Below are 28,000 nucleotides of genomic sequence, written 5' to 3'. Positions count from 1 at the left end.
ATTGTTTACGGAATGGAATAGCCATTCCTTCTGGCCAATCGCAAGGGAGCTCCCATTATGTTGTTCACACCTGTTTCCAAGGATGTCACATGACTGCTTTCACCTTGCCAAGTTTGCAGAAGGCTGTGTCTCCAGAAAGGTAAGGGAAGTGGCTCGTATTACCTTTGTCCTCACCTCTTGAAGGCAGCTGGGAGTTGTTGCACCTGCTTGGGCTTAGGGATGCCAGCCTCCTAGTGGGATCTGGAAATCCTCTGGAATTACAACTCCTCTCTGGACTACAGAGATCAGTTCCCCAGGAGAAGATGAATGCTTCGGAGGGTGGATTTTATGGTATTATACCAGTGGTTCTCAACCTGGGGCTTGGGACCCCTTTGGGGGTCAAACAACCCTTTCACGGGGGTCACGCCGGGGGGCGCCATCTATACAATAGCCTTGTGGGGTAGATCAAGATATACAAGAAGCATAACTTCAGTTCAAAAAATATATTAACAGTTCAAAAGAACATTAAATTTGAACTGAAGTATAATAAGAACAGCACTAACTTTCGAGATATGATTATTAGAAAACAAGGTAACAGCATTCAGACAGACACTTTCAGGAAACCTACAGATGTTAATTCCCTTTTGGCAGTCAATAGTTTTCATCCCTACCGGGGGTGGGAGTAGTCTACTCCTCTCCTCTCAACCACTGCCCTAACATTCTCTGTTACGAAGATATCTGTTTCTTACTCATTTTGCTCGCTTGTGGGTTCAATGTGCCTCACTATTTCTACAGCTGGATTGAAGCACGCTTTTTGCCTTTTGCTGAGGGACGTCGCCGCCTGAGCCCCTGCTCTGCTTGCTTTCCCGCTGGCGCCCCTGACTTCCCAACGCCCACTGGGGGGCGCTGCCAGCAGCAGATTGGGGACTGCTGCTCTATAGGACAGGGAGAATGGGCCTACCATGAGCCAAAGCTCTGTTGGCCCCCAAAGCTCTGTTGCCAAAATGGAACGTAGAAGAATCCACATTCCCTCTGGGCTCCTAGGGCCCAATCCGCGCCAGGAGGGACACAGGGATTAGCCCCGGGTCCATACTGACACTGCCCTGGCCTTTTCCACCCGTATGGAATCTGCCACATAGAGAAAACAGTCAGTGCTTTGGATGGGAAAGGATTACTGAACGATTTTTCCCTTGCCAACATGACAAGGCCTGTCAAAACGTTAAGAAAATGCACTATTGTAAGGGTTGCAATAGCAACAAAATTTTTCCATCTGTCAGTATATTACATGTGCAATATCTGGGGCTATATAATTGGTTTGAAAGTAAATATAAACAAGTTTCATATCTTAAGCCGCTAAGGGTATGCAATCTTGAGCCGTATTAGAAATATCAGAGTTTCAGAACCAAAGGTCCAGTATGACTCAATAAACCATCAGCGACCTTCATTTTTATGACAATAGGAAGATTTCAGCATCATCTGAACATCTCTCAATCTGCCCTGAAATGAAGTGAAAGCATATTGGGTCTTTACTCTTGGAACACAAGGCTTAAAAGTGTGGAGGTTTTCTGGATGTACATTTAAACATTGCTTTTCTTCCTTTGTTCTTTGATTGTACATGGAAAGATGTCCGTTTATAGCTGCACAGATAAATACCCACTCATTCCCTTCCCCCTCCTCTAGTTCCAACCAGTTCAAGAGGCCACATCCAACCTCCTGGTAGCACTACTGCTTCATCCTGCCATAATAATAAATTTTCCCATCGTCACCTTGCCTGCTGTCACATATGCACTGGCTTCATGGGTCCTCACTGGAATTTTCAAGCAGCTGGAGAGAGGGTCATTCATCCTCCTCCCCTCCCCTTCTCTCACATTCTTTAATCTAGATATAATTCACTCCACCTTCTCATTAATTTTTTTGTATTATTTACAGGAGACCATTATCTGACAACTGGTCATATTTCCATTGGCTCCATCTCCATTGATTTTCTTACCATAAAAAACAAGACAGCCCCATTATTATGATTTTTGAAAAGCACTAACAGGTTTATTGAAGCATGAGATTTCATTGGCTCTGATTCACAAATGTCCATGCTTCAATACGTCTGTGATTCTTTTGTTTCTTTTAGTTTATTGAGGCATTCACGTGCCTCATACTAACCTCATCAAATAAGATACATAGTGCAAATACATAAATGCACAAACACAAAAAAGACCACTTCCCACTTACTATATGAACTCACATCTAGTATCAAATAATACATTAAACAACTATTTCAAATAAAAATATAGGCTCATAAACCATTCATTCTTATAAGGACAAATAAACCAAAAAGAGAAGCATCCTTTCATTAATTACAAACCCTGAAGTCATTTTCTCATATTTACATTTCTTCTCCACATATCTTACCCATGTTTTCCATTTAAGTTTAAAGTCAGAAAACCCCTTATCATCTACGTAGATAATTTTGCTATTTTGGCTAACTCCAGCATCTTTCACTGCCATTCATGCAGTGAAGATGAATCAAAAGACTTCCAGCTCCTTGCCCATAAAATTCTTGCAGCCGTTGACAGGTATCTGAATAAAATCTCATACTGCTTATCTAAGGTTTAAAATACCAAGTAGATAGACTTCTGCCTTAAAGCTAATCTTTTCCCACCAAAAATTAGATAATACTTAGTCATATATCTAACAATTATTTCATTTTCTTATAGTTTACAGGTTTTAAAACTTCATTGATTATATTGGCTTTATGTACTTTCTATGGAATCATTGTGTGTGTCCATAATTGGACCTCTGAAGAAGACCCAATTTGAGTCGAAACATGATAGATCTAAACTTTACTATTATATAGTGCATATTATGTTTTTCTATGAATCGCCTAGGGCAGTGATTCTCAAGCTAGTGTTCGGGACCCCATTTGGGGTCGCCTGGCCAGTTCCCCGGGGTTGCCAGGTTGCCTGCCGCTGTGGCGGTGGCGTGTGGTGGTGGCAGCGGTGTGTGGTGGCGGCAGCGGAGCCATTGCAATGGCTGCCTCCACGCTGCCTCGATTGTTGTGTGCATGCATGCACACGCGTTTCCAGCGCCCCACTGGCTCCTTCTGCAGCTGCCCAGCCTGCCGGGAAGGTTGTGCCAGCGCCTGCCAAGGAATGCACTGAAACACTTCGCTCAGCTATTTCAGAGCTGGCAGGAAAGTGACCCCCTCCCCCCGCGGGTCCAGAGTCGCCCCATCCTGCCCGACTCCATCTGGCAAACCCTTCGTGCTCTGCAGCTGGGCTGCCGCGAACCCCCCCCCCCCCCGTGGTTAAAAGAAGTGAGAAAGGAGAGAAGCGGCGAGTCAAGGGAGTTCAAGCCCGGCCCGGAGCGGGATAGTGAGCATGGCGTGGACATGGCAGCAGCCCCCTCCCCTGGGCAGGGCTCTCACCTCCCTCCAGTCACCTCCTACAAGGGGTTGGCCATGGTCACATCTGGGGGGGCGGCGGACGCGCCTCTGCAGTGCTAAACTGGCAGCTCCTCCGGCTGGATCCCTGCTGGGCTTCGGCACCGAAGTTGGGGTCACGGCAAAGAAAAGGTTGAGAACCACTGGCCTAGGGGCTTTATGTATGTTTTTAATTTTATAACTGTATAAGTTGCGCACATTAAATGTTCATATAATTTTATTATTCAAATATGGTACAGATGTCCAATTTGTAGGGCCGTAACCATATTTCAGTTAGGTGTTCTTGGTCCATATCCAAATCTCCAGTTTCCCAACCTGTATCTGGCAATCCTAAACCCTTATCCCCAACCAGTAGCCTGTGGGGTGTTGTGCTGGTATGGCAACCTAGTTGAGAGCCAGCTTGGTGTAGTGGTTAGGAGTGCAGACTTCTAATCTGGCAAACCGGGTTTGATTCCCCGCTCCTCCCCCACATGCAGCCAGCTGGGTGACCTTGGGCTGGCCACAGCACTGATAAAGATGTTCTGACGGACCAGGAATATTAGGGCTCTCTCAGCCTCACCCACCTCACAGGGTGTCTGTTGTGGGGAGAGGAAAGACTCCTTCAGGTAGAGAAAAGCGGCACATAAGAACCAACTCTTCTAGTTTAGCCCCAGAACCCTGGGAATATCGCAATCCAAAATTGGCAACCCTCCCTCAGATCCAGGTGATGGTGATAATGGTTTCCATGGTCCAGAACTCAGCTTGCAGTTGACTGCCATTGTCTTTCAGGGCAGCAGCCAGCAGGAACTTTCCAGAATGTTCAAGGGCTAGCCCATCCCTGGAATAAAACTAGGCTCCATCCCCGTCCCTAGGCTTGTGAAAGGAGGTATTCTACATCCCCTCAGGCTTGAAGACACCATTTATTTAGATTTCTATCCTGCCACTTTCCGAGATGGGACTCGTGGCGGCTTACATATAGATAGTAACCCCCCCCCAAATCAACCCCTTAAAAAATTTAAACACAAGACAGCAGCATAGTCCTCAATTCTCCCCGATCTTCAGTCAATCACCACAGGGTGGGGGTTTGTCTGATGGTACAACGGCAGCTGGAGGAGAAGCCCTTACCCTGGCATCAACCAAAGACCTGGTGGAAGAGCTCCATTTTGCAGGCCCTGAGGAACTGAGACAACTCCATCCAGGCCCTCAGCTTTTCTGGGAGCTCATTCCACCAGGTCGGAGCCAGGACTGAAAAGGCCCTGGCCTGGGTTGAGGCCAGGGGTTGAGAAAAGAGTAGTCTAGGGCAGGATTTGAGAAAAAAATAGTATAGAGCAGGGGTGGCCAAACTGTAGTTCTCCAGGGCCCATTCTGCACACACAGAATAATGCACTTTCAATGTGCTTTGGCAGATGGATTTTCCTTTGCAGAACAGGAAAATCTGCTTCTAAAGTGCATTGAAAGTGCATTATGTATTGTGTGCAGAATAGACCCAGATGTCCATGGACTGCAGTTTCATGGACAACTGAAGAGCTACAGTTTGGCCACCCCTAGTCTAGGACCAGTCTGGAAAACTCAGCTATTACATACTTTGGCATCCCATTAAAAAACAACCCCCCCCCCACTAATATTCCTTCCCTACAGATCCTTTATTTTGGAATAGAACCGGTGGTTTTCAGAATGTTATTGAATTCTGTCCTAAACAGTATTAAAAAAAAAAAACCCTAAATATTTATTTTTGTTTTTACAACAGGATTAAAAAGTAGCTGATCATGTGTGAACCCAAGCTGCTCCGCAGGCCTCTTCCTCCCAAACTGGAAACTTTACCGCCTATACGGAAGAGAAAAGATCGTAAAGGTGATATGGCTTTGTTCACGGTTTCTTGCATGATTCATTTTTTACTGGCCCTCCAAAACTTAAGATGTCAAACTGGAGTGGGCCAAGCTTCAAATTTTTCCATCTAATTATTTATTTAATTAATTGTATTTATATACCATTCTCCCCTGAGGCTCAGGGTGGTTTACATAAAACAGGGAACAATACAGATAATAGGTATAAACAATCACAGTGCAGTAAAAATGATTAGAACAGAAGAAGAAGAAGAAGAAGAAGAAGAAGAAGAAGAAGAAGAAGAAGAAGAAGAAGAAGAAGAAGAAGAAGAAGAAGAGTTGGTGCTTATATGCCACTTTTCCCTACCTGAAGGAGGCTCAAAAGCGGCTTACAGTCGCCTTCCCATTCCTCTCCCCACAACAGACACCCTGTGAGGGAGATGAAGCTGAGAGAGCCCTGATATTACTGAAGAAGAGTTGGTTCTTATATGCCGCTTTTCTCTACCCAAAGGAGGCTCAAAGCGGCTTACATTCGCCTTCCCACTCCTCTCCCCACAACAGACACCCTGTGGGGTGGGTGAGGCTGAGGGAGCCCTGATATCACTGCCCGGTCAGAACAATTTTATCAGTGCCGTGGCGAGCCCAAGGTCACCCAGCTGGTTGCATGTGGAGGAGTGCAGAATCAAACCTGGCATGCCAGATTAGAAGTCCGCACTCCTAGCCACTACACCAAACTGGCTCTCACCAAACAGTATAATAGAACAGTAGAACAATGGTGAGAACATTAAATAGCCTACTGACGGCCCTGTGGGTTGGACAAACTGGCAGTGGTTTCCATGGGAGGGAGGCTCAGCGGCCAATGGGAAGTGATCTCTACCCCATTGCCAGAATGGAAACCTGACTGGGATGGGTCTAAGAGCAAAGCTTCTTCCAAGAATGCTGACAGTCTGTGACAGCCCTTTCAAGCATCTTCCCCAGAAACTGTGTGAGACAGGACAATAGTTGATAGGCTGTCACGGGCCCAGAGATGTTTATTTGAGCAGCGGACGAACTACTGCCTCTTTTAGCCCTTCTGGGAATTCTCCTGTTGAGAGGGAGAGGTTGATTATTTCCTGGAGGGGTGGGGGCACTATTCTTATATCAGTTGTTATTAGCATCCATAACGGACATGGGTCTAAAGGGCAGGTGGTTGGCTTCGCTGCCTTTATCATCTTGTCCACTTTAGTCAGCATGACTTGTCTGAAGTTAATCAGTGTATTCTCCAAAGTCTGCCAAGGGGCCTCTAGTGCACTTTCTGTATCTAAAGTTGGAGGGAGGTCATGGCGGAGTCCCGAGATTTTGTCTGCCAAATGGCTCACAAATGTCTCACAGCTGATGTCCAATTGGTTATTATTGAGGGGCCTTTAAGCATTCTCCATCATTCTGTCTGGTTGGGGCTCCCACAGGTATCTGGCTAGTGGTAAGCCGTACTTCTATCCAGGAATCCAATGCAGCGTAACTGCAACTCTCCTGTGATATTCTCTAATCGGTCTGAGCAATTTGTTATTGCTGTTGTTATTCTTTCCACCATGAACTTAACTATTCTATATTACCTACAGATAGCACCGCTAGGAGGTAAATGCAGGGCAATGATTTGTCTGGCTTACCTTTCTGCCATCCTGCTTTCTCCTAAAAGTTGGCATGCTTGCCTGGTCCTCCACCGCCTCATCTATATCTCACCCTCTTCTTCTACTTTCTTGTTACCACCTTTCCAAAACCAACACATCTCTTTTCAAGCACATATTTCCCACATTATCTGTCCAAGATACTTTCCAACTTTTCCTTTACTTCATTCCTCAATGCTTAAATTGATATACATTTTAATGCATTTCTCTCCTCCACCTTAATTTCTACAGGAGTTGGAACGGCAAAGGAGCATCTTTTGTGATTAGTTTGTTATATATGAACGTTTGTAAGGCACAAGTCGATACCTTCTTCGTAAAAGATCGAGTTAATTGTATTGTGTGCGGTTGGGGGACAGTGGATGAAGCGTTATCATTCCTTGGTTGCCTGAACTCACTTGTTTGCTTGTTTTTTCTCCATGTACCTCAGTTACTTCCGCCTTACCTCCAGAGGATCATAGTGAAGACACAGAAGCTAAAGAAATTCCCAAAGACAGTGGAGATGCTGGTGCAGAACGTTCTGTACCCATGAAGAGCCATCAGATTCTTTTTTCTTTGCCCGACCCCAGTTCTGGTACATCAGGCACGGCGGACTTTGGTTCCAGGAGCCAAGACGCAAAAGCAGACGGCTTGAAGCAAAGCTGCCTGCCTCTAGATGGTATTAAGAGAGACTTCATCATTCCTCTGCAGCCAAGTGGGCCTCCTAGCTTTCCGTTGCAGAAACGCCGCATCCCTTTGCGATTAAAACTGCCCACACTGAAGCTTCGCCGGTTGAATTTGCCTTCAGATTTTATCCTCAAAGGCTGTAATGCAGTGGTTTCTTGCACTTCAAGGCGGAAGTCCTCTGTCCATAAAAAGCCAACTATTTCTCGTTTTAACTATGAAGTGCGCAGCAACCAGCTGATGTATGAGCTACTGAAGAGCGACCAAGTGGAAATCAATACTATAATGTTCCCGGCACCGGATTTTCCATTCGCTATGGCAAAAAGACCTGAGAGACAGATGCTACTAGGTATAGTGCATGACAGCTGTATAGGTTGCTTTGGGTCTTGTATTTATTCTGACGCATCTTCTGCTTCTTTTAATGGTTTCACTTCAGCTAACACCATCCTCAAAGACGTGTCCAGGCTGCTGAGTATTTGGAATCTCAGGCCGAACTGAGTTGCATTCAGAGGTCAGAACAAACCAGAGTTTGGCACAAACTGGTTTTTCTCCTCCTCCCTTCTCCCATTTGCCATTTTATCTAGGGTTGCCAGTTCCAGTGGAGAATGGGAGGCACCTTCTGGGAGCTTTGGGACATGCTGATGTAACCTGGAAGTGATATCAGCACTTCGGAAACATCGGGAGACAACACTCTGGCTTTTGGGCAAAACTCTATCATAGAATTGGCTTCAAACCATAGAGCTTTGCGCCAAATCAAGAATGTCATGACTCCAGCATGCCAATATCACTTCCCGATACACAAATCTGGGGGCAAACAGAGGGGAGAGTGGGGCAAAGGCTCCCCTTGTGGTCATGGAAAAGTATTGGGAGAGCTATTCCACAGCAAAAGAACAGGGGGCAGCACAGCATAACGGCTAGGTGAGTCGTCCGTGTGGAAGAGGTCTGTATCTATATTATGGATAGATTCAAATGGGTAGCCATGTTGGTCTGAAGTAGCACAATAAAATCAGAGTCTAGTAGGACCTTTAAGACCAACAAAGATTTATTCAAGGCATGAGCTTTTGAGTGCACTCGAAAGCTCATGGCTTGAATACATCTTTGTTGGTCTTAAAGGTGCTACTGGACTCTGGTTTTATTATAACTCTATTTTGTTTTGAAGTGCACAGTTGGTGACTTGACAAATGAGAGGATTTTTAAAAATGTTATTTTTGTAATTTTTAAATTTTAGTTATTTATTGTATCTTTAGCTCACCCTTCCTTGAAGAACTCCCAGAAACTGGGGATTGTAAACCAAGGTTAAACCATGCTATCCTGGGAGACAGGGAGAGAGCAGTGTTTTGAAATAAAATACAGTTTGTGTTTTATAATTAGCACTTAAATGCCGTTTGATCCAGAGTTAGCTCATTAATAATGAAGTGATAGATCTTGTGCAGCTTGTGAAGATGTGCATGTGGGGGGGAATGTTACACATTTATTTAAGAAACAATGCAAGTGTACTCTCCTTAGATAGAAAAGGTTCTGTTTAATTATGAATCAGTGTTTTCACGGCTTGATAGCATCATAATGTATGGATTGTGAATAAGAAATCGCTAAAGTTTGACATGTTAAATTTTTATTTAGGTTTGATATTTACAGTGAAATCCTAAACAAGAGGGCCTTCGAAATGGGTAACTGTTTAGAATAGGCAATATCTAGGGTACAAAGGAGAGAAGATGACCCTGCAGGGGGCATCAAGAAGACTATTAGATAGGATAGTTTTGTCAGGACCTTCTCTCCTGACAGTCCTTGTCTGTCTCCAGATTACTAGTCTTAGGGACAATGTCCTGCTTTTTCTAGGATGCTGCAATTCAGTCTCTCTCTCTCTCTCTCTCTCTCTCTCTCTCTCAGCTTGACTTGTAGTTAGAAATATGTCTCGCCTTTGCACTATCAATTATGTTAGTTCCTGAATAAACTTTTTTCTACTCTTTAATCAAGTTGTGCAACTTTGCTGTGTCATTTACTCTTCCAACACTAAATTGCTTTTCTTGCGTGGTAACTATAAATCAGTTCAATCCACAGCAGATTATTAAACTACATTCCCTGTTGTGTACCCCAGATTCCAAATAGCTAATTTAAAAAGCCTAAATTAGAAAAGGATCCATTCTAATGTAGCTCGTGATATTTCTTTTAGAAAAGTTTCTGGAGCATTCTTCCGCATCTTCCAAGGCAGGTGAAATCTCAGAAGAAGTCTCAGAAGAAAAAATTGCACTCTCCGAAGCCGAACTGAAAAAAAGAAGAAAGAAGAAAGTGACTTACGAAGGTAAAAAAACCTTTTATACCTCCCATTTTGAGAAAAAGACGATTGGTTGTTATCATGGATCTAACAAAATACCCATTTTTATAAAGCAGTCATTCTCAACTAGGGTTACTAGTAACCCCAGGGTTACACCAAAAGGGTGACTTCAGTGGCGGGAGCAGAATTTAATTTTTTTTTAATATATATTTTTTAAAAATTATCGTAACCCAGGGAGGAGTCAGGAGGACAGAGTGGCTTTCTGCTCATCTGTCTGGTCTACAGTGGCCTTGTTGAATTCACACACAATGGAAATGGAATAGGAGGGAAGAGCTGAATCTGCTGCACTCCCCCCCATTGGCTCCTACAATTCCCCCCTCTCAGAATCTCTTCTCAGAGCTCTGCTGGCAGAAAATGGCTGGGGGGGAGGCTGTTGTCAGCAAAGGGATTCAGATATTCAAGCAAGAGAGGACTACATCCAATGCCACAGTGTGTACCCTGCAAAGCAGAATTTTCTCCAGGGGAAAATGACCTCTGTAGTCTGGAAATCTATAATTCCAAGGGATCCCCAGGTCCCACCTGGACCATTTATGCACTGGGAACTTCACTGCCCCAGCTCCCGTGCAGGAGCACAAATAGGGGGTGAATGAGGTGCACCAGGCCAAATGCTCCCCCATGTGGGTGCAGAGAGAGGTGGGGCAACCTGCCACGACTAAAACTCCAGTCTGTAGCCCGGCATGAAACCTCCAGTGCGTAAATGGTCTTGGAGGCTAGCATCCCTAGCCGAGAGCTACTACACCTGCATCCAGTGCAAGGACTGTGCACAGCCTGCGCAAGGATTCCTTCCTAGGTTTCTTTTTGTCCTGGCAGCCATTTCTAACTCTCGGAAAAGGTCTTGCTGGGATTGCCAACTTCCTGGCAGTGCCTGGCGATCTTCCAAAGTTACAAGCCATCTCCAAATTACACAGATCATTTCCTCTGGGGAACTCTGCAATATCTTGGGAAACAGGAATACACCTGACTGCTTGATGAGCTTTTTGGGGATGAAACAGGGATGAACACGAAGCGTGCTGGGTGGGGGTGGGGTAAGGTTGCCAGCTCTGGGTTGGGAAAAATCTGGAGACTTTGGAGGTGGAACCTGCAGAGGGTGAGATTTGGGAAGGGGAACGGAGGGATTTCAATGGGGTATAATGACATACAGTCCACCTTCTAAGTAGCCATCTGATCTCTGCAGCCTGGAAATGAGCTGTCATTCCAGGGGATCTCAAGGTCCCAGCTGAAAAATGCCCTACACCAGTGGTCCCCAACCTTTTTATCACTGGAGACCACTCAACGCTTGACAATTTTACTGAGGCCCAGTGGAGGGGGTAGTTTACTCCTCTACTCTCAACCACTGCCCTAATGCTCTCTGATCGCTATGGTAATGTTTAAACATCCCTTCAAAATAAGATACAGACACGCCACAACAATGAACATAAGGAACATTTTATTTTCATGGAAATTTTAACTCATGACAATGACAAATCAATGGGAACCCTTAGCTTGTTTCTCTGCAATGAGATAGTCCCATCTGGGAGTGATGGGAGACAATGACACTCAAAGTGTGTTGTAAACGGCCGGGGGGGGGAGGATGAAGTAAGGGGCCGGGGGGGGAGGCGTCCTTCGCGGCCCACCTCCAATTATTCGACGGACCACATGTGGTCCGAAGCCCACAGGTTGGGGATCGCTACCCTACACAGCCTTATCGAATCATAAAATTGGAAGGGACCTCCTAGGTCATCTAGTCCAACCCCCTGCACTATGCAGGACACACACAATGTACATGTGACTCTCAGATACCTACAAGCTGATACCATAGCAGCTATGTAGATTAAAAAAAAAACTGAAGGAAAAGAAGCTGAAATCCATAATGTAGACAACCATAGCAGAAATATAGAAGATTTACAACTCATAAGTTTTGTGATTTTAGGCAAGATGTATAAAATGCAAGGCCTGGGGCAAGCACGGATCTTTGAATGCAAGCAAATGGCGAGATCTCCAGTTCTCTGTTGCTTTTGCTTCCCATTAATTCTCAAGCATCCTGATTTTTCAAATACAGCATAGTATATTTTTTTCAAATTGTTATTTAATGTCTAGACCGCCCATCTCGGGTATCCCAGCACGTGGACTGAACGCACGTTCCAAAGAGCAGTCATTCCTTTAATTTGGGCCAAAGGACACATTGTGGGCAGCTGTCCAGAATCTATCGATTCCGCTTTCAGCCAGGAGTTAATTAACAAGCTTGTGAGGTCGTGAACCCGTTTGGAACAAGCGCCTCCAAAGTCGGCACATTAGCCCACCCTGACGGGTAACGTCCAAGTTAAGCTCGACATCTAATTCTGGCAGTATATAAAAAGCTGGTTCTAGTGAACTGCAGGTGGAGATGCCAGTCCCCTGGGGAGACCTGGAGGTCCCCTGGAATTATAGCTTATCTCCGGACGAAAGAGGTATATTCACTAAGGTGACCGGATTTTAGCATTGGTAAAGCGGGACACCATTGACCGGGGGGGGGGGGGTTCTTGATTAAAAATTTGGTCTATATGGAGCAACAAAAATTTTCATAGAACACATAGAATGCAAAAATAGTATTGTAATATATATTTTTTTAATTTCAACATAAGTACAATTTGCCAGGTGCCCCCAGATGTCCCCCCAAAAGTGGGACAATCTGGTCACCTTAATATACACTGAGGTCCCATCCTGCTCACTCCCGCCTTCACCTCCAAAGTCTCCAGGTTTTTCCCAACCAGTTGGCAACTCTAGCTGCAGGACATCACAAGACGGATGTTGAATGGGGGTGTCAAGTCTGGGCTGGAAATATTTGGAGACTTTGGAGGTGGAGCTGGGAGTGGGTGGGGCTTGGGGCCGGGAAGGACCTCAGTGGACAATAATGCTTTGGAGCCATTTCCTCCAGGGGGACTCTTCTCTGTAGCCTGGAGGTGAGCTGTAAAATGGGGCGGGGACTCCCAGGTCACACCTGGGGATGTGCATCCCTAATGTTGAGTAGCTGAGAAATCTGTTCCGCTAGCTGAGGGGAGCAGCAAGTGGTGCTCCTGCGGTGTCGCCTCTTCTTCTGAGCATCCAGAGATCATTCCTGCACAAGAGGAAACGGGTCCACAGGATCTAACCCATAGTCTTGTATGCTTTCATTGCCGTTCTTTGTTTTTAGTCGTGCTGCCGACCTTTTGGCTTAACTTCCGGTGTCATGTTGATTACAGACCAAGAACCTGACAGTCAATATCCCTCGCTTGTGTCTGGTGTTGGGTGTCGATCTCGAGTAGGCCCACGGGGCGTGGAAAAAGACTTGATGGCAAGGGCTGAAATGGCCGTTCTCTGTTGCCTGATGCACCGAAGAACTGGGCTCAGTCTTAAGGTACCTCCCCTAAAAATGTGTATCTGTTCAGGGGCAGCCTAGGCCAGGCTTTCCCAACCAGGGTTTCATGAAACCCTGGGTTTTTTTGACAGCCCTTGAAAGGTTTCCTGAATGGGTGAGAGTATGCATCTGTTCCACTTAATATTTCTGGTAAGGTCTTGGAGGAGGAGCATGTCTCGTGGTTTAACACCCACTCAGGGCGGTTGTCCCGCCCCCGAGTGCCTCCTCCTCGAACCGGCTTGCCTGTCTGTCCAGCAGCCAGCCAATCGTCTTCCGTCCCCCACCCCTGACCACCCTCTCCTCCTTCCACTTCTCTCTGAAGCTCAGAGTCTGCAGATCCCTGCTGTGTGAGAGCTGCCCCTGCCTGCAGCCTTTCCAGGTCCTGGGGGGAGGAGGAAGCTGTCCTCAGAGTTCTTCCACTCCATCCCCTTAATCTAACACCCATTGTATTCCTGAATGCAACGGGCTTGGCCCCTAGTATATATATAATTTGTTAAACATTTATCAGTGATATGACTGTTTGGGGTCATATTGACCCCCCCCTCCTCAAATGGCCAATGATGGGCCTGGAGGGGGTGGGAAGGGGAGAGGACCCAAGTGGACATGTACACAGCTATACTTCCCAACCATATTCTGCCACTTCTGGGGTTTCTTGAAGCCTGAACAATGTTTCAGATTCTAAATGGGGGTTCTAAATGGTAAAGAAGTCGAGAAAGGCTGACCTAGGACATCACCTGTGGCACCAGAGCTGGAGGGACACAAACAGAACCACAGGCAGTGGTGGGGTGCACGGGACAGGGCAGAGAGGCAACTGATCCATTGTTCCTTCTATGAATCCCTACTCAGAAATAAGTCAGACTGTGGTCAATGGAACTTATTCAAGAGCATATGAAGAATATCCTACAGGGGGCATTAGAGAAGATGTGTATTTAGTACAGTTAGATCAGGAACTTCCTGATATTTTTCAAATAATCTCCTCCCACATCCTGACTGGCTCATTTGGAGACTTCCTGCTCTTTTGAGCATAGTTCCCCTCTGCTTGCCTCCTCAACAAACAGTTGTTACATGGTTGCTATGGGGATCACAGCCATAGGCAAGTTTCCCACAGGAAGTATAACCCAGCTCTGGATCAGGCAGTGGCATTATGGGAGGAAGAGGTTCTCCTGCCTCCTCACCTGCACCTTTTTCCTTGCCCAAAATGGCCCCAGGAAAAGTGTTATATGCCCTATTGGAGGGCTTCATTTGTAAGCATTCAGTACACATGCAGCCACTTGATGGATCAACTAACATCCCCTGGGTTGTTTTGACTCCAGGAAATGTCTGGGAGAAAGCCAGGAGCTATTTTGTACCATGTCTTGATCCTTATCCAAATTAGCCTCTACAGTACTTTTACACAGAGTTGCCACTAGGGACTTGCAGCTTCACTAGGGACTGCCAGTCCCCCTTGGATACATATGTAAACAATCATGTCTAATTTGGCCCTAATTGTCATGTATACTAGGGGTTGCACTGAGAAGGAGCAAGGGAGCAAAGTCACCCTTGCAATTTCTATCTCTTTTGTTAGCAGAGGTGCACTGTCAAAAAGGTAGGAAAATTACATCCCCTTTCCACACCCAAGTGCATCCCGTGATACATGCGACTATTAATCCCATAGATCCCATAGCTTTGGGAATCAAGTTTCCCAGGATCAGAAAGGAATAGTAGGAGGGAAAGAACAAGGGAAATATCTGCATCCATCATGACCCCTATATTTTTATCATGGGAAATAAATATCCAGCAATTATCCCCATATAAGGCTTTTCTACTTTCTCATTTTCCTCACTTGTGTGTTCCTGTTGTTGGGGGAAGGGTCTATTCCACATGTGTTTTGCCACCTCTTGTGGTCAATTTGCTATTACATCATGTTATTTCTGGCTAATCTCCCTGCAAACCATTCTGAGTTTTCAAAGACAGGTTGGTATATTTTTTATATTGTTATTTAATGTATAGACCAGTGGTCCCCAACCTTTATTAGGCTGGGGACCGGCAGGGCATCGGGCCGTGCCCGCGGGGACCGCGCCCGCGCTGGCCACGCCCACGCTTCTGGCCGCGCCCGCAGGCCGCGCACACGGATCGAGCCGCGCCCGGCCACGCCCGCGAGCCGCGCCCGCGTATCGGGCCGTGCCTGCGGATCGGGCCGCACCCGCGGGCCGCGCCCGTGGATCGGGCCGCGCGGGCGCGGCCTGCACGGGTGCAGCCCGGCCCTGATTCCCTCTCCCCGCCCTCCCGCGGTAAGAAGCTTCCCGGGCCTCAAGCTTGCGGCCTGAGAAGTTTTTTACTGCAGGGGGGGGCGGGGAGAGGGAGCTGCGGCCCGGCGCCATGGCCTTCGCGGCCCGGCGCCGGGCCGCGGCCCGCAGGTTGGGGACCACTGGTATAGACCACCCATCTCTGCAAGCAGGCTCAGAGCAGTTTACATCAATGTAAGCCTCAAAATAAAAATAAATGTAATATCAAATTGACCACTAGAGGGAGGAGGCATACAAAAATAAGGAAAGGAGCAGATTTGGTAAAAATATTTGCTGCACGGATTTTCATCCCGCCGCCTCCTCACCCCATCACCTCTGCTTCTTATAACAATTGATCTGTTGCAACTATTAATTGAATGTATTTCTGTTTATTTAGGCATATTTTATTCCTAAAGTTCCAAACCTTTCCGCATTGGCCGATTTTTTGTTGTATCTTAATCTGTCATTTAATAACCTGCACCTCTTCCCTACGGAGGTGAGTATGTGCCTGATGTTTCACTTCTATTTGTTTTTCAGATGCGAAACATTTTGTGCTGTTTATGCTCCAACTTTTACGATTTTAGCACAGTTTATGCTGTTTTAAGTGAGCCTCTTGTGGCGCAGAGTGGTAAGGCAGCAGACATGTGATCCTCTGTCCTGTACACAGGCTTTTTCGGGACCAACCCCCCTGTGTCATTTTGTTCATCTGCAGTTGAATACAATCATAAAAGGTTTTCCATTCTAGTGGTCATTCAATTTGAGTACTGCACACTGGGCAAACGATCCTAAAAGGCCCAGACCAGGCCCGGGGCCATCAACACAGTTCTGAAAGAAGCTTGCAGTTTGATGAAGTGGCTCCCTTGAACACTTTGCAGGATTGACTGTCTTAAATGTTTCCAATGCATAATCATTTACTATGGGAGGCAAAAAAAACCCCAACAACCCAGCGACGCAGTACCAGCTCACATGCTTAAATTGGATAGTTTTAAAAAGGGATTATAGTATTTGCCGGCGTATTACTTTCCCCCCCTGAAAAACATGCCTCCAAGTGGGGGGTCGTCTTATACGCCGGGTGCACTTCAGTTGGGATAGACATAGCTGCCCATAGTGGCCTCCCCATGCCCCCCCCACCTCATTCTACATACCATCCAGTATCACGCGGTATCCAGCGTGGCTGCAGCGGGTCATCAGCGTGGCTGTGGCGAGCATCAGCAGCGAGACAGGGGTGCCAGCCTTTTCGGCGTGAGCGGCCTGTTCTGATCTGCGGGAAGCAGCGGTGCTCCGGCCTACCCCTTGTATACGCAGAGCTCGCACATGCGCACTTGCACACTAGTGCCGGTCACAGGGAGATGCAGAGGTGGGCCGGAGGCACTGCGGTTGCACTGCGGCCGTACAATGGTGACAATGACAGGTACTGTAATGTAATGTAACAAACTCTATATTTTGAGTGGAAATGTTGGGGGGTCATCTTATACGCCCAGTCGTCTTATACGCCGGCAAATACAGTATTTAAAATGGTCAATAAACTGACTTTGTTGAAAAATGGTGTGCATAATCAACCCTAGTCTCATTTGCTCTGGGCAGAGTCCTTTCACTCAGTGAATAATGTAAACTTGAAATGGTGGCCACCAAGCTATCCGAAGAAGTCACGGCTTACAATCACCACCAAGCTATCAAGTTTCCCTTCTTCCCCTCCCTCCAGCACAGCAGAGGCACAGGTTCAACCACAGCTGAAGATGATGGATAAGAAATTTCTGTCCTGTTTTTATTGTGCCTTCCTTCAGTGATAGTCAGGGAAGAGTACATGGTTCTTCTGTCCTTCATTTTGTCTTCAAAACACCCCTGTGAGGTAAATAGGACTGGGAGAATAGCCCAGCACACTTTATGGCAGAGTGGGAAATTGTATTCAGGCCTCCCAGATCTCATTCTTTCCCTATAATTCTTACTTTCAAATAAAACATGGGTCCAAGCGGCAGTTTAGAGAGACAGCAGAATTTAGTTCAGCATAAGCTTCAGCAAGTCATAGAATCATAGAATCATAGAGTTGGAAGGGGCCATACAGGCCATCTAGTCCAACCCCCTGCTCAATGCAGGATCAGCCGAAAGCATCCTAAAGTCAAATCTCTCTTCGTCAGATGAACAAATGTCCAAAGTTCAATAAGAAAAAGAAGTACCTGTAGTAGTAACAGGCTTCATAAGCTATTCTTACAACATTTTCCCTATCTTTTTCCTCCCATAGGTGTGTGATCTTAAACACCTGCAAATCTTAAAGCTCCGAAACAACCCAATCAAATCCATCCCGGAAGATATCAAGAAGCTAACAGACCTTAGGACCTTGATCATGTCCTTCAATCTGCTGACTGAACTCCCACCTTGGTACAATTGCAGTTTTAATTAGTACATTGTATGTGAAAGAGAAAAAGCAAATGTACACACATGGGGGTTCTCAAACAAACCCCCCCCCCCGCAAAAAAAACAACAAAACAGACTTGAATTTTTAAATTACTAACCTGTTGCCAGAAAGATGGCATGAGGATTTTTATTTGGAAAAAAACTCCCTGGGTGCCAATTAATTTGTTTTAAATGTAACTTGATTCTTCGTAATTTGTAAAAAACGTTATTTCAGCATATATGTGCTGCTAAGGTAAGCAGGCAGGCTGTATCAAAAAGGGTGAAGGATGAGAATAGTAGTACACAGTGCTCCAGGTGGGGTCTGACCAATGTGGTATACAGTGGGACTATGACATCTTGCCATTTTGATGTGATGCCCCTGTTGATATAACCCAAGGCTGCATTAATGTACATCACTGTCCATTCCTCGATTGTACTCTCAAAGCATCCCTTTGAGATGGGTTAGGCTGGGACAATATGAGCAAGCCAAGGTCATCAAACCAGCTTCCATGGAAAAATGAAGGTTATAAGTTGACCCCAATGTTCTAACCACTAAACCAATTATCACCTGCTGAGGGAGGGCAGGCTTTTGGCCCATTATGCACGGCTGCCGAAACGGCGATTTTGGGTCACATGGAAAACGCGGAGGGGGAAGACGTGATGCACACCGGTTATGCACGGGGCGGGGCACGACGTCGGCAAAACCCAGAGTAACCGATTATGCACGCGGCGATCCCAGCGCCACCTCTGGTTGCGCCCCGGTCACCGGCGTTTTCTTCCGCGTTTTGCGAACACGGCTTTTTCGGCGGCATGCACCGAATCTGCGGCCGGCTGCAGCCGGCACCGTGCGTTATCGGTGATTTTAGTCACCGCCATTCCACCCCGAATGTACGTTATTCCCCCTGTGCATAATGGGTCTTTGGGAGAACAACTATGATTCAGGTGACAGGAAACCAAAACTAAGGGAAACTGAGAGTCTTGCTGAAGACTAAGAGGCCCCATTACCAGGGATGAGGCAAAGGACCTTGGTGAGAAGGTCCAAGTATCATTTTAAAGAAAGGAATGAGAATTGTGGCTCAGTGGAAGAGACTCAGGAAAGCTGCTGCCAGTCCAAGAAGACCAGGGGTGACCAAACTGTGGTTCTCCAGATGTCCATGGACTACAATTCCCATGTGCCCCTACCAGCATGTGTTGACAGGGGCTCATGGGAAGTGTAGTCCATGGACATCTGGAAAGCTACAATTTGGCTGCCTCCGGAATAGACAACACTGACCCTGATGCCTGATTCAGTATAAGGCAGCTTCATGAATGTTCAGTTCTCCAAACCTCTTGAGTAGGAAGAACCTGCCACCCTTTTAAAATCAAATTAATAACTGTGGACAGCATAGTTGAGAAAATAACTAGGCTTGGCTAGCAAGGATGTAATTACGAGGAGTCCTTTAGGTACAGGACATCTCTGGAGATGATACAGGAAAGTTATCAGGGGATGCCGGAGCAGATATTTAGCTGCTGTTCTTCATTCCTTTCCACATTCTTCCTCCTTTTGTTTTGCCCTGTTTTCTTTTGATCATCTTTTTTGCCTTGACTGTGACACCATATGGTTTTCCGCATAAATGTGTGTCACTCCCAACCCCCGGAGTTCCCAAACGGTAGGACCACGACAATGCAACCAGGGATGGGAGGGTGAAAATAGGAAATATTTATGCAGAAAAAGAGATGTTTACCAGATGGCTACCACCTGCTATCCCCTTCTGTTCCTTGCGACATTACAGAATGCTTAAAAGTCTGCAGTTCTTCAACCTTCTTGAAAATGGGGACTCTAATGTTGCAATCTGTTTGGAAGATTTATCAGTGAAAATACCTCGGCAGGAGCCTCCCCCTCCTCTATATTTATTGAGATTATATGAACTTGTGGTAGCGGTTGTGATAAAGCTAGAAGTTTAGCTTTGGATTGTAGCATTTTTATGAGAAAGAAGACTCTTCTACTGACCTCTTGCCTTTGTTAACGAAAGTTGTGAAAATGGCAGTTTATTTATAGTAGAGTTTTATCCCATATCTAAGCATTCCCAAGTAGGTTTGCTAATTGCTGATTGGTGGAGGGACACCTCCCGCCTGTGCTGCCTCTTCCCACAGCTGCACAGCTAGGCAGCAGGAGGAAAATGGAGGCAAAATGGGGGATGGGAGATTGACATCCCCAGTGTAATGATGCCATTTCCAGCATGATTGGCAAGTGATGTCAACACATTGGGTGACACTCTAGAATTAGCCCAAAACTCTATTATTAAACCATAGAGTTTTGGGTACATGCTAGAGCACCATCCCTGGCATGATGACACCACTTCTGGCTTGTGCTGAAAGTGGTGTCAGTACACTGGGAACGCGGATCGCTTGATCCTTATTGCTAAGTCCCTGCCTCCCCCATCTCCCTCCCGTTGCCAGGCTGTGTCTTGAACACAAAATTGGAATAAACATCCTGGGACCAATCACAGAACCTACCAAAATGGTCAAGACTCCAACTTTCCAAACCAATTTTACCTTTTTTATCCCATGTTTCTCAGTTACATATTACCCATGTTTCTCAGTTACATATTACCGTTTCTGCATTGGGAACTTCACTGCCTTGACTGCCATGTGGGAGCACAAATCCGGGGTGAATCTGGGGCGGTTGGGGTGCACCGGGCCAAATGTTTCCCCATGTGGAAGCAGGAAACTCCAGCCTGCAGCCCAGTGCAAAGCCTCCAGTGCAGAAACGGTCATGGTTGGGTAAAGAGTAAGAGGGAAAAACAGGATCTGTGGAATTAATTTGGTGGCTGATTATTGCCATCTGTTTGGTGTCAGTGCAGAAATTAGGAAGGACAATCCCTATGCATTCTCTGCATGACAATGTAATACATTTCACTTTCCCCCTCTGTTTTGAAGTCAAATCACCCCTGAGCTTTCTATGCATTATAATGTAATGAATTGTATTTTCTCCCTCTATTTTGAAGTGAATTCACTTATCTCCAGTATTAGCATTCAAGAAAAAGGCCCCAAAATGCGGCAAGTTGTTTGGCTTTGTTCACTGTCAGATCTCTGGATCCATGGTTTTCAAACTGTGCCATGAAGAACTCTGCAGTTCCTTCTAAGCTTACTGAGTGCTACTGAGGAGATCAGTAATAAATGGACAAGTAGCTTTTCCACTGTGACAAACTATCCCAGGGAATATAGATCTTCTCAGGGCTGTTGCTCTAGTTTTAAAATTCTTCTCCATCTTTCCGACAAAGAAACCCTGACTGCTTCTCAATACACCCCAAACCGTTAATTCCGTGAAAGTGTCTTTCTGCTTTAATTGAGAGCCATTCCGCACCGGGATCCATTTTGCAAATTGTTTGCGGAACGAAAAATCGCCATTTTAAATAGTGGAATTCGTCATTATGCATACCTGCCTTTGTAGTGAAATCCAGTTGCGTTTATATAATTTCCCACAGGTTTCCTGTCTCAGCAAAAATCGCTAGCCAGGAAGCGCTATTGCTAAGCTGTGCCCCGCCCCTGGCCGTCAAGCAGCCAATGGGCGGCCGTTATCATGCTCCCAAACAGCCCCTTTCCCTTTAAGGAAGGTTTAAAAAAAAAAAAACACGTTGCAACGAATCTGCGTTGATTCGTTGCAATGGAGAGACCCATCCAACTAGCAGGTGGTGTTTGAGCAGCCGTTTCATCGTTGCCACACTCCCCCGAGTGAAAAAAAAAATCCCCCCCCCTCACGGGTGCGTAACGCACAGAACTTTTCCGCTAGTGTTGCAGATTGGTTGCAGGGGTGTAGCGCTTTCCGGAGGGTGAATCCACTTTTTGGGATTTCCCTGAAAGCACTACAACGAAGCGCTTTTTGCGGATCGGTTTCAGGAGTGTTGCATATTGTCAACGATGTTGTGCATAATGGCAAAACTGTAGCGATTTCAATTTGTAACCATTGTGCTCTTTTGGATGAATGCGGAATGTGGAACGGCCCTTAGTTTCAACATGTATAACTCATCTGTGCCCAGAGGGCTAGAAGTGGTTAAAAGGAAAGCGGAGGCTTTTCTGGTTATTCAATTTTACCTCAGGCACCAGATTCTGTTCAGGATTCCATGTGTGTGTAACCGCAGAATGAGCACAGCTATGACTGTGCTTTCAGACTTTGGGATGCGGTGTGGTGTTGTGCAGTGGTCCCCAACCCCCGGTCTGGGGACCGGGACCGGGACCGGTCCGTTGACCAGTTGGTATTGGGCCGCGGTTCCTCCTCGTCCTCCTCCCTGGCTGCTGCCTCGGGGGCTGCCATGCCACTCTACCGCTGGCTCCCCTTTGGTGCTCTCCAGTAGCCACCATGGCTGGGGCTCCCCCTTGGCATGGCACTGTGCAGCTGCTGCTGGCAGCACCCCGCAGCGGACAGCAGGAAGTCAGGGGCGCTGGCGGGAAAGCAAGTGGAGCAGGGGCTCAGGCGGCGGTGGCGATGTCCCTCGGCAAAAGACTACCCCTCCCCCCCCGGGCCTCAGTAAAATTGTTGACCGGTCCCTGATGATAAAAAGGTTGGGGACCACTGGTGTAGTGGTTAGAATGTCACTAAACTGCAGGGGTGGCCAAACTGTGGCTCTCCAGATGTTGGCAGGAGCTCATGGGAATTGTAGTCCATGGACATCTAGAGAGCCACAGTTTGGCTACCCCTGCACTAGGGCCTGAGACACGTGCATTCAAATTTCTGGTATTTCATAGAAACTTTGTGGATGACGTTGGGCCGATCAATCTCTTTCTTTGCCAAACCTGCCTCACAGCAGGTTCAGGAAAATAAAGCATGGAGAGGAAAACTGTATACCTTAGATCTCCTTGGAGGAACAGCAGGAAAACTGTTCTCTTACACAAAGAATGACCAGATACTGAAATGGCCATATCAGGAGTCTCATGTTGGCAGAGTTTGAATATGCAGAGAGGGCAAAGCACCAGGCTGTTTAGAAGAGTAATATAGCTTCATTATGGAGAGAAGCATCTTTGTATAGAAAAAGAGAGGAGGGAGACCTCATTAGCTCTTCTGCGGTTCATTCAGTCATTCTGCCTGTTTGGCAAGCTGGAAGGAAGTGTGCTCAAAAGAGCTGGAAGTCTGCCATGGACCCAATCAGGACACTGAAGGAGATAATTCGAAAAATACCAGGAAGTCCCTGATCTAACTATGCTAAAATACACATCTCTTCTTATGCCCCCTGCAGGATACTCTTTATATTCTGCTCAGTTATGCACACTATCTTGCATATTGCAACAACTCAGACCCTGCCACCTCTGCTCTGATTGGGTCAAGAGTTAGTTTTAATTAGGCAGCTCCCTAACTACTGGTATGAAACCAAAGCAAGTGCTAACCATTCCTTGTATAACACCTGGTTCTTTGAGCGAGATATGTCAGGGATTGAACCAGGGACCTTCTGTATATGAAGCAAATGTTCTACCATTGAGCCACAATGTGCTAACTTACATATGCTTGCTTCTGTAGGTTGTTTATGCTACCGAATCTTGAACTCCTCGATGTCTCCTATAATGAACTTGAGTCCATCCCAAACGATATCAAACATGCCAGGTATATCAGACTTTAAATATTTTACTGATGGGTTCCTGTTCCCTACCAGATATTTATTTATTATTTGATTTTTACCATCACCATTCCATAAAAGGGCTCAGGGCGGCTTACAATGAAAATAGAATATACAGATCTTAAATTTAAAATCTAGATTTAAAATGTAGCTAGTCCAATTAGAAAACACCATAGCTGTCTCTTCTCCCCATAGCTTTTCCCACTCCTCCACATGCGGCCAGCTGGGTGACCTTGGGCTTATCACAGTCGTGATAGTGCTGTTCTCACTGTGCAGTGAGAGATTTCTCAGCCTCACCTCCCTCACAGGGTGTCTGTTGGGGGGAGAGAAAGGAAAGGTGGTTGTAAGCCGCTTTGAGACTCCTTCGGGGAGAGAAAATTGGGGTATAAAAATCAGCTCTTCTTTTTATAAATTTCTACCTGGGGAGCCATAAGATGTTGCCTACAGGTGGTTTCAGGCCAGCATAATTGGCCACAAGGTATTTTCTGTGCACTCTCTTTACCTGGTGCCTGGTTGGCTGTGAAGGAGGAGGAAGAAGAAGAGTTGGTTCTTATATGCCCCTTTCCTCTCCCCACAACAGACACCCTGTGAGGGAGGTGAGGCTGAGAGAGCCCTGATATTACTGAAGAAGAAGAGTTGGTTCTTGTATGTCGCTCTTCTCTACCTGAAGGAGTCTCAAAGTGGCTTACGTTCACCTTCCCTTCCTCTCCCCACAACAGACACCCTGTGAGGTGGGTGAGGCTGAGAGAGCCCTGATATTACTGAAGAAGAAGAGTTGGTTCTTGTATGTCGCTCTTCTCTACCTGAATGAGTCTCAAAGTGGCTTACATTCACCTTCCCTTCCTCTCCCCACAACAGACACCCTGTGAGGTGGGTGAGGCTGAGAGAGCCCTGATATTACTGAAGAAGAAGAGTTGGTTCTTGTATGTCGCTCTTCTCTACCTGAAGGAGGCTCAAAGCGGCTTACAGTCACCTTCCCTTTCCTCTCCCCACAACAGACACCCTGTGAGGGAGGTGATGCTGAGAGAGCCCTGATGTTACTGCTCAGTCAGAACAGCTTTTTCAGTGCTGTGGCGATTAACGTTTCGGTTTGCTGGTTCTGTTCTGTGGTTATCCTGTTAGCCATGTATTGACTCCATCATGAATTTTTTGAGATGCCTTGAGCATCTGGAATGTGCACATTTGGCAGCACTGCTTGGCTAGCCAAACAGGGTAAAAAGAACAGCCATCTTAAATCATGCTTTGTTCTGCTGCTTTTATGCCCTGTTTTCATGCTCTGGCTGTAGAAATCAATTTTAGGGGATAAAGCAAGGATATTAAGATATGGTTCCAGACTGCCGTTCCCCATGTTCTCTGGCAGTGTTTTCTTGGGCCTCCTTTGAGCTGATGATGCCAGGGATTAAACCTAGAAGACAGCTTCCCTTTCTTGAAAAGTTCCTTATACTCAGAAAAACAAAGGGGACCCACAACCGCAGTTGCAACATTTCGGACTGATTTAGTCCCCAGAGCAGGGCTTCTCTACGGCTTGTGCTTTTTAGGGCATTCTTAAAGATAGTCCTTGCTAGCAGATTAACAGTGCAGACCCGAAGCAGAGTTACAGCCTCCCAGACCCATTGACTTCAATGCCCTCAGAAGGGTGAAACTCTGTTTAGGATTGCACTAAAAGAAAGAGTCAGTCCTGGTTTCCCTTCATCTCACTGAAGCACAAAAGGGTCTCTGCAGAGCCCAGGCAGAAAAGTACCACCTTTGAGTCTGCACGGAACACCCAGTCAGAAATAGCTGCCCTCATCACAGGAGAAATAATGACTGGGACCTTTATTTATGTATTTAGTTTTTACCCCACAATTCCCCAAAGGGCTAATGGCAGCTTACCACTGGAAAATACCTCAGCAGGGGTGGCCAAACTGTGGCTTTCCACAGACTACAATTCCCAGGAGCCCCTGCTAGCCAGTAGGCCATGGACCTCTGGGAAAGCCCCAGATTGGCCACCCCTGCCCCAGAATCTTCCCTCCAAGCTAGCCATTTTTTCCCAGGGGAACTCAATTGTCATCGTAGGAAATCTCCAACTGCCATCTGTGTGCACACGACTTGTGAAACGTATGTTGGCCTGTGCATTTTCAGGAGCCTCAATTGCCTCATTGCAGAAGGCAATCTGCTGTACGTTTTGCCTTGTGGGATTTTGAAGCTTCCGCTGAAACGCCTGCGGGTCGAGAACAACTTCTTGCATCCCTTTTTCTGGAAGGAAGTAAAACAACTTCAGCCACAGCGGCTCACTGACATGGCTGCCTTTTGTTTTGTTCAAAACGACCTGCGGGAAAGATACCCCGAGATCCCAGAGGACATTCAAAAGCTATTAGACAGGTAAGCAAGAAAGAGGTCTCTACCTCCGTCTAAGCATCAAGGAGAATTGTAGGTATAAGACAACCTCTTCCAGTACCCACTTGAATCTTCCTTCAGTGGTGTGATCAATATAGGGCATCCCAGACAATTTCTGGACTGCACAAACACTAACAGGAAAAGTGTTTCCCTGCCCCAGCAACACAAAACACTGCATGGTTAACTCTTAAGAAGGTCAGAACTGGTCAAAAATGCTGGTTTGGTTAGAAGTGCCGAATGAACCAGCAACTATAGCAGGCGTCACAATTAAATTTATTTGTGCCCTGGTGCCTGAAATTTGTTAAGCCCTGAGCTAGGTGAATCCTTAGGCCAGGGGTAGTCAAACTGCGGCCCTCCAGATGTCCATGGACTACAATTCCCATGAGCCCCTGCCAGCTGGCAGGGGCTCATGGGAATTGTAGTCCATGGACATCTGGAGGGCCGCAGTTTGACTACCCCTGCCTTAGGCAAACCAGTTGCTCTGCTTCAGCTGCCTCATCAACAGCACAGGGAGAATATTGAATGATTCTAGATGGTTGTTAGGTTTCCTGAGGTAATTTATGTGGAGTCTCAACAGCAAGAAGGTTCCCTTCTGTGAGCAGATTGTTTGCTTCAACCATATGTAGAAGATGAAAAATTGTTTCTTTGTACTCCATTTGTTACCACCCTAAGGAGTCTCAAAGCGGCTTACGGTCACCTTCCCTTTCCTCTCCCCACAATAGACACCCTTTGAGAGAGGTGAGGCTGAGAGAGCCCTGATATTACAGAAGAAGAGTGGGTTCTTCTATGCCGTTTTTATCTATCTGAAGGAGTCTCCAAGCGGCTTACAGTTACCTTCCCTTTCCTCTCCCCACAGCAGACACCCTGTGAGGTTGGTGGGGCTGAAAGAGCTCTGACAGGACTTTTCTGTGAGAACAGCACTATCAGTGCTGTGACGAGTCCAAGGTTACCCAGCTAGCTGCACATGGAGGAGCAGGGAATCAAACCCAGCTCGCCAGATTAGAAACCACTGCTCCTAACCACTACACCAAGCTAGAAAATAAAACACCATAAGCTGCTCTTCCTTTCGAACGGGACTCGGCCGTCACTTCAGGTCTGGGGCAAGGAACATGTCACATTTTACTTTCTCTCCTTGTTTTAGCTGCGGTACTTGTGACTGCTGCCCGGGACCTTTGTACGGCCAAGGCCTCGCCTTCCTTCGTGCTTATAAGAACATCTATGGACTTCGCCTTCCTTACCTGTTTTCTGCCTGCTCCCCAGCCTGCTACATGAACTTTGTGACTTGAACGATCCCAGATGTGATATCAGGCAGGCCTCCCATGGGTTCCCCCTTGCAGCCCCTAAGCTGAGTACTACTTGGATAAGGAGTCGGCCACTGCCATTCACACACACATCTGAACTCCCAGTCTGAGGATTCCAGGAGTACCACTTTGCCTGCAAAATCATCTGGAATCTCTACATTATACATCTTGCTCCTCAGAAAGGCTGCCAGGAAGATGTGTCGGCTGATGTTTGCATTTCAATTCACCAAGCGTCTTTGTTTTGTAAGCCTAAAACCCGGTCTGAGATACCCCTTGCTTTGCTTCCGAAGTTTTCTCTCTCCTTGTAGATTCGCCTTTACGGGGTAAGACTCACCAATGCAACTAACAGAGGGAAATCACAGACGCAGAGCGTTTATCATTCAGCCTTGGAAATGAATCCACTCTGACAGTTAATTAGAATGACCAGCCGGTGGAAGCAATCATGTTTGTGTTCGCTTGATTTTTGAGGGGGTCGTAGGAGTATATTAGCAAGCCTGTATTAAGTGGTCTTGCACGTGTGCCAAAATGTGTAATTCTGTTTGTTAACACATCTTCTGCCTTACAGCATACAATAAAATGGAGAGAAGTGTTAAGAAGTGGCTTGTTGCCCTGAACTGTAGCTTGAAAGCAGTTCATTCCCAGGTCCACCGTAATTGTGTTCTGCCTATGCAATCCAAGACAAGGTGTTTGTATAATCCAAACATAGTTACTCTGTGTGCAATGTGCAGCTCCAGTTAAACGGATCAGGTAATTACAGGTGATGGGAAAATCTAATGGAGACCCTGGAAAGCCATGGTCAGGATGAACAGACAATACTGACCTTGGTAAAGAAATGGTCTGATTCAGCATACGGCA

The 28,000-nt window shown here is 46.4% G+C and overlaps 2 protein-coding genes across 3 annotated transcripts in view; one reads left to right on the top strand and one right to left on the bottom strand.

Moving 5' to 3' along the window:
• FOXO1 (forkhead box O1) overlaps positions 1-28,000 on the bottom strand; it is a 456,870-nt gene that overhangs the window by 150,168 nt on the left and 278,702 nt on the right. The window lies entirely within an intron of this gene.
• On the top strand, positions 19-27,722 carry LRRC63 (leucine rich repeat containing 63). Its single transcript, XM_077304209.1, has 10 exons — positions 19-139; positions 5,142-5,245; positions 7,309-7,890; positions 9,712-9,840; positions 13,071-13,225; positions 15,887-15,985; positions 17,729-17,865; positions 23,372-23,455; positions 25,590-25,829; positions 26,986-27,722. The coding sequence occupies exons 2-10, from the start codon at positions 5,161-5,163 to the stop codon at positions 27,128-27,130; spliced, it is 1,656 nt and encodes a 551-aa protein (XP_077160324.1). The 5' UTR covers positions 19-139; positions 5,142-5,160; the 3' UTR covers positions 27,131-27,722.

Source organism: Paroedura picta, chromosome 1, assembly GCF_049243985.1.
Source record: "Paroedura picta isolate Pp20150507F chromosome 1, Ppicta_v3.0, whole genome shotgun sequence".
In the NCBI taxonomy this organism is placed as follows: Eukaryota; Metazoa; Chordata; class Lepidosauria; order Squamata; family Gekkonidae; genus Paroedura; species Paroedura picta.
The sequence above is the reverse complement of the archived record's forward strand: the minus strand, read 5'-3'. Positions and strand labels throughout refer to the sequence as shown.